This window comes from Oncorhynchus tshawytscha, linkage group LG25 (assembly GCF_018296145.1).
Source record: "Oncorhynchus tshawytscha isolate Ot180627B linkage group LG25, Otsh_v2.0, whole genome shotgun sequence".
Lineage (NCBI taxonomy): Eukaryota > Metazoa > Chordata > Actinopteri > Salmoniformes > Salmonidae > Oncorhynchus > Oncorhynchus tshawytscha.
Genome location: NC_056453.1, coordinates 28,763,183 through 28,778,588, shown reverse-complemented (window position 1 = coordinate 28,778,588; position 15,406 = coordinate 28,763,183). Strand labels below are relative to the sequence as shown.

Here is a 15,406-nt window from a genome sequence, read left to right as displayed (position 1 = left end):
AAAATGCTGAATGTTGGCACTATAGCAAGCCTTTATTCATATATAAAATCTGAGTTATTGGATTCTCCATGTAGTCTATATTAAAGGACACTTCATTTCATAAAACAGGCTTTTAAAATTAAATATTGGTGCACAATTTCTACTTAAAATATCAAATGGACACAAAAGGCTCTCTTTTCGTGGAACGACGCAGCTCTGTCCGTCTGTCCTTACAGAGGCACAGGAATGGACAGATCTAGGGGAGGAGTGCAACAGGAGGAGTATACTCAAAATGGCCTTTTCACACATCTTAGCTTAGTTTAGCCGAAGCAAGCATAGTTGCTTGAACAGTGCTGAAAGGAAATTATCCAAGCCAACAAAGTAAGGTTTGTGTCAGCATACTTGTATGGAAATGGTATTAGTCCATCCATTCCATTTTCCAGGTCCCCCTCGCAAAAGAGGTTTCTAACCTTGAGTCTTTCCCTTGTTAATTAAAGAATCATCTTCACTTGCTCTTTTTGTCTCTCATCCTGGGTCAGATCCTGTGACAAAGCTAGTAGGAGCGTCTTCTTTATTCCTCAGTCTTGGTGATACAGAAGCATTTGTCCATCTTACATACTCACTCCTCCTTTCTGTCCCAGGTCAGATATTATTCACAGATGTGGTGTACCTCCATGGTTCAGGGGGGAACAGAGAGGCAGACAAACTGCGCCATCTGATGATCAGATACAGGTACTGCATCTGTTGTGTTAGTTTAAATCAACTGTGGCACATTGTGTAGTGTATATCACTAAGATAAAGAACACTACTTATCAAAATGAAATCAAGAGGTTTTTAAGAGTATTTGAATATTCACAGAAATAGATAAATTAATCCCTTTTTTGTTGATAGAACACAATGTTTTTTGGTTTCTTTTTCACACTCTCCGTCAACTCTTTCATACACACAGCTGTAACACGGTGGTTATCGGCAACGGCACAGCCTGTCGAGAGACTGAGGCCTTCTTTGCTGACCTCATCAGCCGGCGCTTCTTCCAGCCTCTGGACGTGTCATACTGGTAAGACTAGAGTCGTTACTGTAGACTCCTACTGTATGTCCCCAGGTAAAGTCCTAAGTGTAGACTCCTACTGTATGTCCAAAGGTAAAGTCCTACGTGTAGACTCCTACTGTATGTCCCCGGGTAAAGTCCTAAGTGTAGACTCCTACTGTATGTCCCCAGGTAAAGTCCTAAGTGTAGACTCCTACTGTATGTTCCCAGGTAAAGTCCTAAGTGTAGACTCCTACTGTATGTAGGCTACCTAGGGAACTGAGTCAATGTCAATAAGAGGAGGTGCCTACAAGTTCCTCTCAGCATTCAAAAGAAAATTAAAATGTTAAATGTAGGGAGCTTCACTCATCAATAAAATGAACAAAGGTAACAAAATAGGGTTAGCATGGGGAAATAGGGCGGGGGAGTGGCTAGGCTAAAGGATATGGGCCAGGCCTGGAATGGGTAATTCTTGTAGGTTTTAAATGTCATCTGGACTTTGGTGAATGCCTCTAATTAAGAGCAAATATCTCTGGCAGTCCATCCAGCGCTGTAACCAGCGCAACACAATGCAGCACTATCCCGTCCAACCCAAATAACCACTAGAGTTCTGATCGTCTCTCTTGCGCCGACGTTTGTTTGTTGACTTTGGGTCAGGACTGGATTGCAGCCCAGAACCACTCAGATGTGGCTGTGTATGGCGGGGGAGGTGGTGGTGGCGCTTTGGGTATTGTGTTCTTCGTCGCTAGCTGCTGCCAGGCCTAGAAACGGTGTCTGCCTCTGCACTTTTAGGCTCGAATTCTATTGTGTGTAAATGGACCTCTACAGCAGCTGTGAGACAAGTGGATCCATTTCACTCACCAGCCCAGAATAAGGTTTACATACAGACTCTCCTACACATCTTCAGCCCCTAAGGGCTCACGTGACTCCCATGAAAGCCAGTGTTTTGTTATTCCCAACTAATGGTCAAAGCTGAAATCTCTGGTTGTTTATTAAGTTTGCTTTAACTTGGTTCTACTGGGACGGTTCTTTTCAAAGCTGGAAAACTGGAACACATCATCGTAGCAAGAGATCCACCTCCAGATAATAGCTGTATTTTGTTCTAAAATGGCTTAGTTGTAACTTGTGACATGTAGGAATGTCTAACTTCCCTTTTATGTGGTGTTGAATGGCTGTCCTGTATTAGCCTATCCCTCTAGACTAGGCTGTGCTCTGTCTGTGGGTTTCTACTTTTTATCAGACGACCCGGCTTCACAGCTTCACTCTGGTCTCTCTAATACTCTCTCCTCTCCAAAGAATGAGGGTATTTCTATTAAGCACACATCTAGCCCCACTGTCAGCCATGTCTCTCTCCAAGCCCACTTAAAGTCAATCATTGAGTAGTTAGTTTAGGCTCTGTCCCATGTTGGAGCAGACAGGGTTGAGGGTTCTGTTGGTACTACAAGGTGACTGTAGTCTGACCCTGACCAGAGTGGGTCCAGACAGTGTTTCTGGAACCCTCTACAGTCTTAGATGTGTGAAAGAATCACGTCCCTGTTGGAGTGAGGCAGAGACATGTCCCTGTTGGAGTGAGGCAGAGACATGTCCCTGTTGGAGTGAGGCAGAGACATGTCCCTGTTGGAGTGAGGCAGAGACATGTCCCTGTTGGAGTGAGGCAGAGACACTTTGTTTCTCTCCAGATATTTCCCAGGATTTTGCTCTTAACAGCTTGATCAAATCAATTCCCCCCAAAATGCTTAAAATAGTTCCAGCCTCCTGGATTTCCAGAGTTCCATTCCTTGAGGAGGGCTGTGGTTTTTCCTAAGTCCTTTTCATGGTATTGTAATTTGAAGTCAAGGGAAGGATCATTAGTGATGAGGGATGACCTTTTTAGCACTGGTGACTCCACCTCCCACGATGATTTTGGTCTTGCTGATCGACCCCTGGTTGACCCGGGCAACCGCCAAGTCCTCTTGATGATGATGATGAGCCAGATTGGCGGTCGACACATCAGAAGACCAGGATGCTGGGTTGCTCGCTTTGACCGCACCTGACCAACAACAGTCATGCCAACCACAAAGTTAATTTTGGTGGGGAGTTGACTGTCAGGCAGCGTGGCTCAGTGAATCTTCTCACTGACGTGGCGAGACACTCTCTACGCCTCTGTGAATCCTGTGGGTGAAAAATTAGAACGCAGAGCCTTAAATCAAAGGCCTCTCGGCACTCCAACCAAGGCCAGACTTCCACACAGTTTATTTAATCTCCTCATGATAAATGTGGCCCATCCGTAACACTGGCGAGAGCTGCTCTGTTCCTCGCTTTCCCCTCAGACTGTTTTAGCAACTGGAAACAGTTCTCTCCTTATAGTGATTTTTATTTTGGGCGAATCTATGCAATTATTCTTCTTATTTCGCTGTGAAGAAAGGCTCGACCGGAGCCTCTCGCTAAGTGAATTTCCTCAGAACTGCTCTGAATGGAAAAAACATATGTGTCTTGTACATAAGCTTGCAACTAGATATTACATATTCTTACTCCAAAAAAGCTAGAGTCTGCAAATCCCAGATTTCTTGTAACCAAATGTCTTGGAGATGATTGAGTTGAACAAGCATTATAGTGAATAACGTCATGGATGAGTATCGTATACTTATTTTGATTGTATTATACAATATCATATGATACTATTCTTCCGTTAAGTGGTAACTTATGTTGAATGCCTGTGTGAACTTGAGAAGTTATGTAAAAACAATTGTGTGTGTGTTTCTGTGCTCTCTCTTGCTCTGGCTCAGCCCAGGAACACACACTTCAACCACTTCTCCTGCGCGCCAATCTAATTAAAGAGGCAGCCTCATCCGTACCATCTGCTATCTGTCTCCCTGTGCCACAGCTTGATCAGAACCCCTTGAGGTGCACCCCCCACCCCTCTGTGCTCACCACCATGCCTATCCCTACGTCCCCCCCAGCCTTCCTCCCCTCTGCCCTTCCGCCTGGCTGCTCCTGTGGAATGACAGCCAGCGCCAGCAGCCGACACACTGAAATGAGCCTCCGGGACTCCCCTACCCTGGCCACGGCAACCCGGGCTCTCTGGGGCCTGCTGCATCACTCCGTGTGTGTGACTGGGTCTTGGTGGACTGGAGGCGTAGGGGAGAGTGGGTGGAGGGAGGCGTCTGCCTGTTGAGTGAGTCTTTAGATGTACTCATGTTAATAAGGCAGTCATCTCCTGTCTTCACCTGCTAACCTGCTCACTGAAGTTGAGGAGTGTAGCCTTTTCAGACTGCAGTTGAGCTTATCTTTGTGTTGTGTAGAGCTAGGACCATCAACTGAAAATGATCCACACTGACCATACCGATCAGTTAACGAAGGCATTTTGCTGATATTGTTCATTACGATAAGTAGCCTATAATAAAGAAATGAAATAAGTTTATTAATATGGGTGATTGTTAATGGGACAATTGATGGCTACAACCATCAAACTAGTGGTAGTTTAAATGATTAAAAAAACAACACTGGTGCACATTAATGTTATAAATATGTCATTATATTTAGCGCTAACACATCAATTCAGGCAATTTATTGTGATATATTTTTGTCCATATTGCCCAGCTATATAGTGTGGTGTTTCACTCTGACTTAAGCCTGCACTTAAACTGCTAAGGGCTTGTAAGTAAGCATTTCTCTAAGGTCTACACCTGTTGTATTCGGTGCATGTGACAAATACGATTTGATTTTAAAACTTTTTTCTACTGTGTGCGTGGGTCCGTCTGTTGGGGAGGTGTGTCCGTCTGTTGGGGAGGTGTGTCCGTCTGTTGGGGAGGTGTGTCCGTCTGTTGGGGAGGTGTGTCCGTCTGTTGGGGAGGTGTGTCCGTCTGTTGGGGAGGTGTGTCCGTCTGTTGGGGAGATGTGTCCGTCTGTTGGGGAGGTGTGTGTGTATGTAGGGAAGATGAGTGTGTGCGCGCACTGTATGTAGGGAAGATGAGTGTGTGCGCACACTGTATGTAGGGAAGATGAGTGTGTGCGCACACTGTATGTAGGGAGGATGAGTGTGTATGTGTACACTGTATGTAGGGCAATTGTGTCCAGGAGGCAGTGGGTCCTGGGTAGAGGTCACGGGTAAAACCTCCAGCCTGGACACAGATGTGTGTCTCTGGATTCCTGTGTGCCTGTCCACACTATTCCTGATGTTCACCAGATCTCCAGGAAAACCTTTTCCTAGGTTAATTTGACTGAATTACATTCATGTGCACCAGTTAGTTTAAAAAATATTATCCTTACAACTACTGCTGCATGGAGTGTTGTAGCTATCAATTGTCCCGTAAGCAATGCACCATATTCACAGTATTACTTCATTTCAAACTTTACATTCCTTTAGTAAATGCTACTTATCGTTATTATCGATATCTTGAAAATCCTGGGGAGTTGCAGCGATGAGACGAGATTGAAATTGAGGAGAAAAGGGGGGTAAAATACAAAACATTTATCCAAAATAAATCTCAGCTCTATTTCCTGCCGTACAACATTCCTGTTGGGTAACCAAACACTGTGATGTACAAGAGATTTGTAGGATACCTTACTACCCTTTCACCTCTATTCCCTTTCCTTTACTACAGTTACTAATTCAAGCAATGAGAAGAAAGGAATAATAATCAAGTGAATTAAATAGTATATTTTGATTTAAATAATTTAATTTGAAATAGTATAGCCAAGTGAAGAGAAAAATGTCACACTTTATATAGTTTTATCCATTCAATTAGTCCACTCCTGGGATTGTATATTTGTCTTTAATAACAGTGATCTGACATCATGTAGCTTTTGGCTGTACGGTAAAGACTACTTTATTACTTCCAGTCCCATTCTAGAGCTTCATTACTGGTTGAATTCTAACTTCAGATCCATGTGCGTAACTCGAGCAAGACTGTTATTGACATTAAAAAAAAACATGGCTGTGGTTGGCTGTATTTCAAGGTAGTTGTGCCATCTTTAGATGGCTCAGATAGAGTTGAGCCTCCCTCTCTGACCATGAATGGAGTCCTTGTCATGGTGCCACGTCTCTCTCTACAGCTCCTGTCTTTGCTCTTGTGCGTCTCTTTGCACTGTATCTCTCTCTGACTCGCTCTCTCTTTGAATTAGCTTCAATATAGGCACAGTAGCCTATATGGCAGAGGAAGGCACTTTATATGTACCATAACTATAGAGGAGTTGGTGTGGTGGCTTGGCTTCATTGAGTCTGATCTGACATATGAGCTGTGGGATTCTCCTCCTCCCACACTATGGCCTGTCTGCAGCCTGCTGCTGCTTCCACGGCTCTTCACTCTGATCCCTCACCCCTGTCCTGTCTGACAGCCCACCTCTACCTCTGATCCTTGCCCCTGCCCCATGTCCTGTCTGACAGCCCACCGCTACCTCTGATCCCTGCCCCCTGCTCTGTCTGACAGCCCACCTCTGCCTCTGATCCCTGCAGATAGATAGTGTTGTTTTCGGAGGGAGCGCTGTGTCTTAATTATGTCTGAGCTTTCACTAGTCTAATTACCCCACAGAGTGGGGTGGAGTAGAATGGTTACCGTGACCGTATTACCACCACAACGGCAGTCAAATTCCACATGAACATTTAGTCACAGTAATTAGGCTTTTCCAAGCTTTGATGCTGCTGCTGGTCAATAGTAGCCTACCAAACTTGCTAACTGCCTGATACTCAGCACTCTAATCAGTCTGACATCAATGCAAATGTTATCAAAAGTCTAATCAAACACTTCACGAGAGCCCATGTTGCACAACATTTCTATAGGCTATGCAATTGCATGAGGAAACAGAGTGGTGGCCTCCTTTAAAAAGAGGAGGATCCCATCAGCTTTCTTATAGGCTACTAATTTTTTCTCTCATAATATTAGGCACATTGCTTCTCTTACAACAGGAGTAAAGCCTACTTGGCTGGCATGAAAATAAACCATGGGGGAAAGCATCCTCCGTTCGCTGTTTAAGTGCATAGATGATATGTATGTTTTTCTCCCCTTCCCTCGTTTCGAGACAGGTACATGATAATGGTCCATTCTAAATAAATCAAATTTCACACACATATATTATTTAGTATCTGTGAAGACAAGATTAAATCCAGAATAGTCTGATGGGTGACAATATTAGCCTATCAGTTGTGAATGATATATTATCACTTGTGAATAATGCCTAACTTGCGACTTTTTCAAATCAGTCGCACACCTCATGTAGCCTAGCCCATAGGTTTTTTTAAACGGTTTGTATCACAGCTAAAGTGGCCAAATAACTTTTTAAAATAAAGCACATTATTCCACTTTACAAGGGGTGTAGAGTCTAACTGGTGTACATAAGCAGCATGTGAGTTTCAAGTTTGGGGAAGATCATTTTCGCCATAAAAATGCACCTTTATAATAAAAGCATTACATTTCATAATCACGTGTTTTCCCGCTAATGAAACATTTGTGCTTATAGCCTACTGCCGTGTGCGCATTGATGTGCTTATAATGTGAAGAAATACACTATTAAGCTATCAACATTTTAAGCTAAATGTTCTGAGCTGTTGTCAGCCTTATTTACCGAAAAACATGTTTTTTGATGCTAGTGGTTGTATTCATTTGGGATCTATCGCATCCCACAACTGTCCCAGACTATGTTTGGAATATGTATTTCTAGGGAGAATAAAATAGGTCAACTTTTGTGCTATGGGGGATAGTAGATTGACATAGGCTAGTGCTTTTGCTGTTCTCATCTTGTTGGCTGACAAAGTAAATGTGGACAGTTCTTCCCATAGCTTCTATATGCGCCTCGGAATTGCATAAGGACATGCACAGTTGCATCCCCGATGTCTCTGTCTTCAATTGTAGCCTGTGAGAAAGACCCGATCACGGAGCACGCAGCCGGGAGAAGGGAATTATAATTATTATATTCAGCCCAAGGGCATAATGGCCACTGGCTGCAAAAGGCATGTATATTTTTAGGTGCATTACAGCCACACGAAGGGGATGCCGCCGGGAAATTTGAGGCATTATCAAGTGCTTGTCAAATTGTGAATGAGAGACTGATGAAGTGTGTACAGCCTGCGCCTCACATCATGCAGCCTTAGAATGTATAGCATTTTTAACAGCCCAACGTTTGTATGACAACTAAAGTTACATTAACTCTAAGCGTATAGGAGGACCTGTTTCTTTGTTAACCATTCAACACAGAATAGGCGCATGTGCTCACTCCCTCAGATCGTTTGGAGAAAATATCCTTTATTTTTTCCCAGCTATGTTCAATTGTTTTCTTCATACTATAAAAATAATATGAATAAAATACCATTTTATTGGTCACACACATATTTAGCAGATGTTATTGTGGGTGTAGCGAAATGTTACTAGCTCCAACAGTGCAGTAGTATCGAAGAATTCACAACAATACACACATCTAAAAGTATGGAATTAAGAAATATATAAATATTAGGAAGTGCAATGTTGGAGTTATTAACTAAAATACAGTATATACATATGAAACGAGTAAAGCAGTATATAAACATTATTAAAGTGACCAGTGATTCCATGTCTATGTACATAGGGCAGCAGCCTCTAAGATGCAGGGTTGAGTAAGCTGGTGGTAGCCAGCTAGTGATGGCACAGAGCTCTAAGCAAATCTTGTCTGCTAAATAAACTAGTGTAGCCCACAGCCATATGGCATAGCCAGATCAGGGCCTAATAACATAAGGACAACTCAGAGTATGCTATTCTGTTCTTCTGAAATAGACTACATTTTCTTCATATCATGTTCCTTTAGACTTGTCTAAAATAAATCATTGATTTATTGTGATGGTGTAGGCTGGTATACATGGATTGTTCCATAGGTCTGCATCAGTGGCTTGTAGGCTATGCGTGGAAGCCAGGAGATGCTAAATATGTTTGTTGATTAACAGTCAATTACCGTGAGACTGGCTTTTATTTGCTTGACCATCACCGGCTGACGAAATTTCATGCCACAGCCCTAGGGTGAAGGAGGGTGGGGAGAGTACTCCCATAGGTCACTTCAGATATCTCCAATATTCTGTGAGCAGTGTGTGTGTATTCCTCCTGTACTCTGCGTGTGTTCTCATCATGGTGGCCCGCCACATGTACCTTCCCAGTCTCATTATCAAGTGTGAGTGGATGGCCGGTTGACAGGCCCAGTCCCTCCACAGTGTGACCTTCTCTGTCACGTTGTATTAGCAGCAGGCCATTGAACACTCAGCCTTTGTCACAGGGCATAAACGCCCTCTCAGGGCTCAGCGGCTGCTGGACAGGGGACGCTCCTCTCTCCCTGTGTCCACCTCTCAGATAGGCAGCCCTCAGTGCTGGATACCAGCCGATGACAGTGACCTAAGATGTGTCACTGAGACGAGTGCAATGCGGTGACATCCACCCGCCTACCCCCCACCTCCCTGTCTGCCAGGCCAGGGTTACAGTGTATCCTAACTTCTGCCAGTTCCGCTGGTCTAGTGGCTATGGAGCTGTGAACCTAGAGTACTAGATCTACCTCTTGTCCCTGGAAATGTTCCAGGAGTTCAGTTGGTTTGTTGATTTCATGCTTGGATTGACTTAATACATTTAGGATAACCTTTGAAAGCAGTCCAAACAAAGACAGTCCAGGTTTTCAGTTCTAGTTCGGGTTCTGCTACAGCAGTCCCTCTTGGCACTGCGGTAAGACGGGGCTTAATTTGTAGATCAGGGGGTGCCGGAACAAAAAGTGATAGAGGGGTGACCTGGGGTGCTCTGAAGGAACCGGAATGCAAAATGAAAAGGACACCTTTTATAATAAAGCATTGCAGGCGTTATTAACGCTTTTGTGTAGTGGCATAGAGCAGTAGAGTAGAAGTGCTTGCAGAAGTTGCACACATGGGGGATTTTATTTGTAGCCTAGGGTCCGCAAAAAAATGTGGCCTTTTAAAAACGCATTTCATGCAATTCTACATCATTTTAAATGACTTAATCTTTTTTAATACCACACAAATGATCGAAATGACAGGCTACTTTGACACTGACAAACTGAGACGACCTTGTCTTGAATCCACCAATAGCCTAGGCCTAGGTGTGCGGAGAGACCCATATTGCACAATATGAGGAGATTATAGCCCTAAAAAACCTTTCCAGATTCACTGACTTATCCAATGATGCGGAGCTCACTCACCGGTGATGGCCGATGTGCTCTCTTGTTTTACTTTGTTAAACAATGCTGTTCGCAATATGCCTATTTGGAAATTTATTAAATATTTTGGTAGCCTACAGACAGATTAGTCTTCTCTTTTCAGCATGAGCCATTTGCTTTCCAAACTGTATACGATTGTATATGAAATATTGTGAAAGGCCTATTTTGTCTGCATGCTTTTCACTAACAGATTTGCCACGCGGTCCCGACTGTAGGCTATGCCTTGTGATTGGGCTACGCACAATCCACCGCTAGGTATTTAAAAAATAAATGTCTGTCATTTTATCCCTTTTTTTTCTCCCCAATTTCGTGAGAAATCCATTTGCGATCCAATTACGATCTTGTCTCATCGCTGCAACTCCCCAACGGGCTTGGGAGAGGCGAAGGTCGTGTCATGCGTCCTCAGAAACGTGACCAGCCACGCCGCGCTTCTTAACACCCGCTTGCCTAACCCTGAAGCCAGCCGCACCAGAGTCCCGGAGGAAAACACCCTTCAGCTGACGAGGTCAGTTTGTAGGCACCCAGCCTGCCACAAGAAGTCGCTAGAGTGCGATGAGACAAGTAAAGCCCCCCCCGGCCAAACCCTCCCCTTACGACGCTGGGCCAAATGTGGTCCACACTATGGGACTCCCGGTCACGGCTGTTCGAACCCCAGGCTGTAGTGACGCTGTAACACTGCGATGCTGTGCCTTAGACCTCTGCGCCACCCGGGAACCTGCATTGTTTTTAATAAGCTATATTGATCCTCTGTGGCTAAATTATACTCCTGGTGTAGTATTCCGAATTATAACATTTTAGTGAATCTCACTAGATATTTATTGTACTTTTTATCCCCTTTTTGTTTTACCCCCTGCGATGCAGTGCCTAAGAACGCTGCGCCACTCGGGAGGCCCGAAACTCACTCTGGTTATGAGAGAGATTCAGGTGTGCTTCTCTCTCTGTCAACACAGCAACAGCCATGCGTTGGTCTCTAGGCTACAATGTTGCGTTAACCAAAAACTAGTTTTCACAGTACATTTTTTAGGGGCCAGGAGAATTACAGAAGAGGCAACTAAAAAAAATTTTTACATTTTTTTTAACCTTTTTATTTAACTAGGCAAGTCAGTTAAGAACAAATTCTTATTTTCAATGATGGCCTAGGAACAGTGGGTTAACTGCCTGTTCAGGGGCAGAATGACAGATTTGTACCTTGTCAGCTCGGGGGTTTGAAATTGCAACCTTCCGGTTACTAGTCCAACGCTCTAACCACTAGGCTACCCTGCCGCCCCAAAATTAACACTGATCGCTTTTATTGGAATTTTTAACATCGCTAACAGGATCAGCAAGCACGGGGTATGACTGAGATAGAAATGTGTATAACTGGACATGGAGGAGATGGCATCATGGCGTGGCCGGTGGGTGTCCATATGAAGGACAAGCTCAGCTGACATTAACCCCATCAGAACAGAGTTGTAGATCTCTGGGCAGTAGTCATGATACAGAGTGCCTGGTTCCCTTGACCGCTTGGGAACCATGTCCCCCTCACTGCCCCCCTGTCACTCCTAAAGGCAGACGAGAACAGAGATGACCCCCCCCTCCGCCCAGTATCAGAGACCCCAAGGCCGATCCCCAATGCCACCGGCTAGCCAGTCTCTCCAGATCAGTTTCACTCTGTACTGGGCAGAAGGCTAGGATATGGACCAAGACACTCTCTCTCTGTCTATATCTGTCAGTCTGTCTGTCCATCCAGTCTGGGGTTGTATTGAGGTTTTGCTGTGTCTTGTTGAGTAGCCACCATAATGGGGTGACAAGGCACCGCTGCTCGGTGGTTTGTGTTCAGAGGTTTTGTGACATTTCCTTAAGAAAGAGAGCGATATGTAACAGAGATTACTGATTTCAAGCAGGAGTAGAATGTTTGGTGAGTTCACCTTAAATGCCAAACCGATGACCGTGTTAGTTGGAGATTTTTTTTGTCCTCCCCTTTCTAAGCCTGTGAGCCTCAGCCCAGGTCCGAAGCTCCATGTATAGCCAAGTATCTGCTGTCCAGGAACCAGTGGCGTGGAGAGAGATGAGTAGTGATGAGTCCTGTCAGTGAGTGGCTCTGTAACAAGCAGCTTCTCCCTACAGTCCCTGTACTGTCAGAGTGTATAAGGCCTGACGTCCCAGCCTGCCTGCCTCACCGTAGTACTACTAGTGGTGGTGAGGCTCTGTCCTTGGCCATACTCCACTCTGTCTTCAGGTAATCACTGTTCTCTGATCCCACCCTGCTCCTGGTGGAATGAGATCACTGCTGGCTTAGGGAGGTTTGCCCATGATGATGTGGCCTGGGCCCTGGAGGGAGCCAGCCAGGCAGGCAGGCAAGGATCCTGGCTAGGGTGATTAGGATCCTGGATAATTACAGAGAAAAGCCAGGAGGCTAGAGGCCCACTGAAGGTTAGCCGTCTGAATCACAAAGGACAGACTGACGGACACGGGGGTCTTGACTGTGGTACGGACTGGGGCGCTCTTCCGACTTCCACTGTCCGCTCCTTTACCCAGCAGCGCCTCAGAAACACGTCCTGATGTCCTCCCTTGCTGTCGCTGAGTGTCCCTTGTTCGCTCTCTTCCCAAGAGCTCTGTATTAAGGACTGTTACATCATCCCTCCTATACACATCCACATACACATACTGTATAATCAACTTGAACATCTTATCCGACATACATTTATGCCTGACACTTGTATGGTACATTAGCGGAATATTTCTTGTCAACCATAACGCATACATAATCATAACCCTATAGTCGTTCTTAATGATTAAGCTTTTACCAGTACTCTGTTTATATTTTCCCTAATATACGCAAAGATATGCTGATGTCATGGACTATAATGCCGTCTGCGTTGATGGATGGTAGCTTTTTGTGAGAATGAAGCAAGGTTCTTTGTCGCCACGAACTCAAAGCGTCAAATCCCCTCAGACGTGTGTGTGTTCATTTCCATACGTATGTCTCTCAGCCACTCAGAGTGGCTGGAGCCAATCTCCAGCAATAACACTTTTACTGCACTGCACATTTCACGCTTCATTTGGCTCTGCTGGGCCGTTTGAAGGACTTTATGGCCATTGGACATTAGAGAGAAAGAAACATCAAAACATGGAAACCTCAATGCCACATCTGAATGCTTGCAATAGCAGTCACTCTCCTTAAATTGGCCCAAGGAATCAGTTGTGTGTGTATATCAATGAGAAGGACTTATTTTAAGTGGTCTCAAGCTCCGTTTTAAGATGGAGATGGAATAGAAACTAAGAATGGAAACCAAGATGCACAATAAAGCCAATATGAGTAATTGCACATTTACCAGATGGATAAGAACATTAGACTAGAGAGACATGTCCCCCCTCTCAAAATGTACACAAGTCGTAAAGGAGGCCGGCTATGAACAGTTTGTGCCCAGGCTGACCAGTAGATAGATATGGTTTGAGTGGGGGCTGTGGGGACTCACAGGTGGCCAACAATGTGCCACCCTGCTGCCCCACTGGTGGCCAAGCATAGCAATCGCTCTCCCCTTAGGGCGCCAACGCTTTCTGCTGTGTGTGTGTGTGTTAAACATGTGTGACATGTTTGTGTGAGTGACTGTGTGTGTGTGTCTGTGTGTGTGTGACGAGCGTCTGCCACCAGATTGATGTGAGTGGCTGTGAGACCTTGCTCTTTTCAGACGTGCTCTGCGGTGGCAGCTGGAGTGTGGCATTGGCGGGGCCCCACGCTGACTGGGCGCTTCCAGCCTCCTAGCACCAAGCGTGAGACTGACGGCCCCTGACACCTGCCATTTGGACCCTTTTCTGGGTGAAAAATGTCATAATTTTCCGACAGGACCAGGGCCGGTATCTGATCATCAATCCTCCGGCCAAAGTCCCCCGGGTCAGGCTTTGCAGCTGACTGAACAATGGGGCAAAGCTGTTTGAGGTGTGTGTGTGTGTGTGTGTGTGTGTGTGTGTGTGTGAAGAGAGGCAGAATACATCCATTCACACAGATGCATCACTCTCACTGAAAACCCTCAAATACGCTCTAAGGAGAGCAATCAATTTCCCTTTTTTTAATCACTCCTCAACCTCATCAGTTCAATGAAGTTGAGTTTAATTATAATCAGTCTATTCAACCCAGGATAGGAGGCTGTATGGCCTTTCTGTTCCTGGATCAGCTGATTGGAACCATGTGGCAGGGCAGTCAAATAATTGGATGTATAGAGGTTGGACAAAGCCTTGAGATTATCATTATTTGAGGGATTGCACTGATGGTATTGTTGAAGATGTTGACATTATGGTATTTTGAATTTAGTGATCGCTGATTGGTGATGTCACAGAGGATTGTTCCAATAATATCAGAGAGAGAAAAAATTGTTCTGCATATAAGGTCCTAAAGTGGGACAATAGACCCAGTTGGTATTAGATAGAACGTCGCAACCCTGCCCACCTGTGGTTACCTAGGTTACCCCGTTTTGCTCAAAGCAAAAACGTAACCTTTTTCAAATGCAATTTTCTTGTCGTCTGCTTGTTTTAGTCAATTATAAAACTACATTTAAGAAAAGTACAACATGTCTAAAGATAATGGTTCAAAATTGCCTGCATTATCACAACTTAGAAAAACATAATATTGTAGGGCAGCGTTTCCCGAACTCAATCTTGGGGTTGATTATTTGAATCAGCTGTGTAGTGCTAGGGCAAAAAACCCAAATGTGCACGCACCCCTTGGGGTCCCTAGGACCGATGGGAAACACTGTTGGAGGGCTTCCCTCATGCCTTTTTTCATGACTATGCTAGCAGCCACTTGAGTGAGAGTGCTAGCTAGCTACCGATCAGAAAATGTTTAAGCTAGCCAAGACCAACAACACCATTAAATGGACTATACAGCTGCAAGTAGTGAGTGGCGTTACAAACAGACTATACTAAACAAGTTGAATGTCTTACCTGTGATTTAGATGTTTTCCACACACATAGCTACGTGTAGCCTACTTGGACACCGCGTCCTCACATTTCCCAATCACACACACCGACTAGCAGGCTCTATTTCCCTACGTGGCAGCATTGTGAACTGTAGGTCAGGATGTTTGACCTGGCTACATGTACATTGTATAACAAAACAGCTTTTCCACATGTTTTGTTATTTCTGTATAACAAAAAAAGCAGATGTACCGTTGTGGGGTTTAAAGGAGAGACACATTCAGTTCAATGAGTTGTGGGGTTTAATGGAGAGACACATTCAGTTCAATGAGTTGTGGGGTTTAATGGAGAGAC

The 15,406-nt window shown here is 44.7% G+C and overlaps 1 protein-coding gene across 2 annotated transcripts in view; it reads left to right on the top strand.

Moving 5' to 3' along the window:
- Positions 1-15,406, top strand: part of srbd1 (S1 RNA binding domain 1) — a 92,829-nt gene that overhangs the window by 22,237 nt on the left and 55,186 nt on the right. For both annotated transcript variants that reach the window (XM_042306203.1, XM_042306202.1), the window contains exons 13-14: positions 621-711; positions 929-1,036. In XM_042306203.1, coding sequence (XP_042162137.1) covers positions 621-711; positions 929-1,036 — 199 coding nt within the window. The remainder of the gene's footprint in view (positions 1-620; positions 712-928; positions 1,037-15,406) is intronic.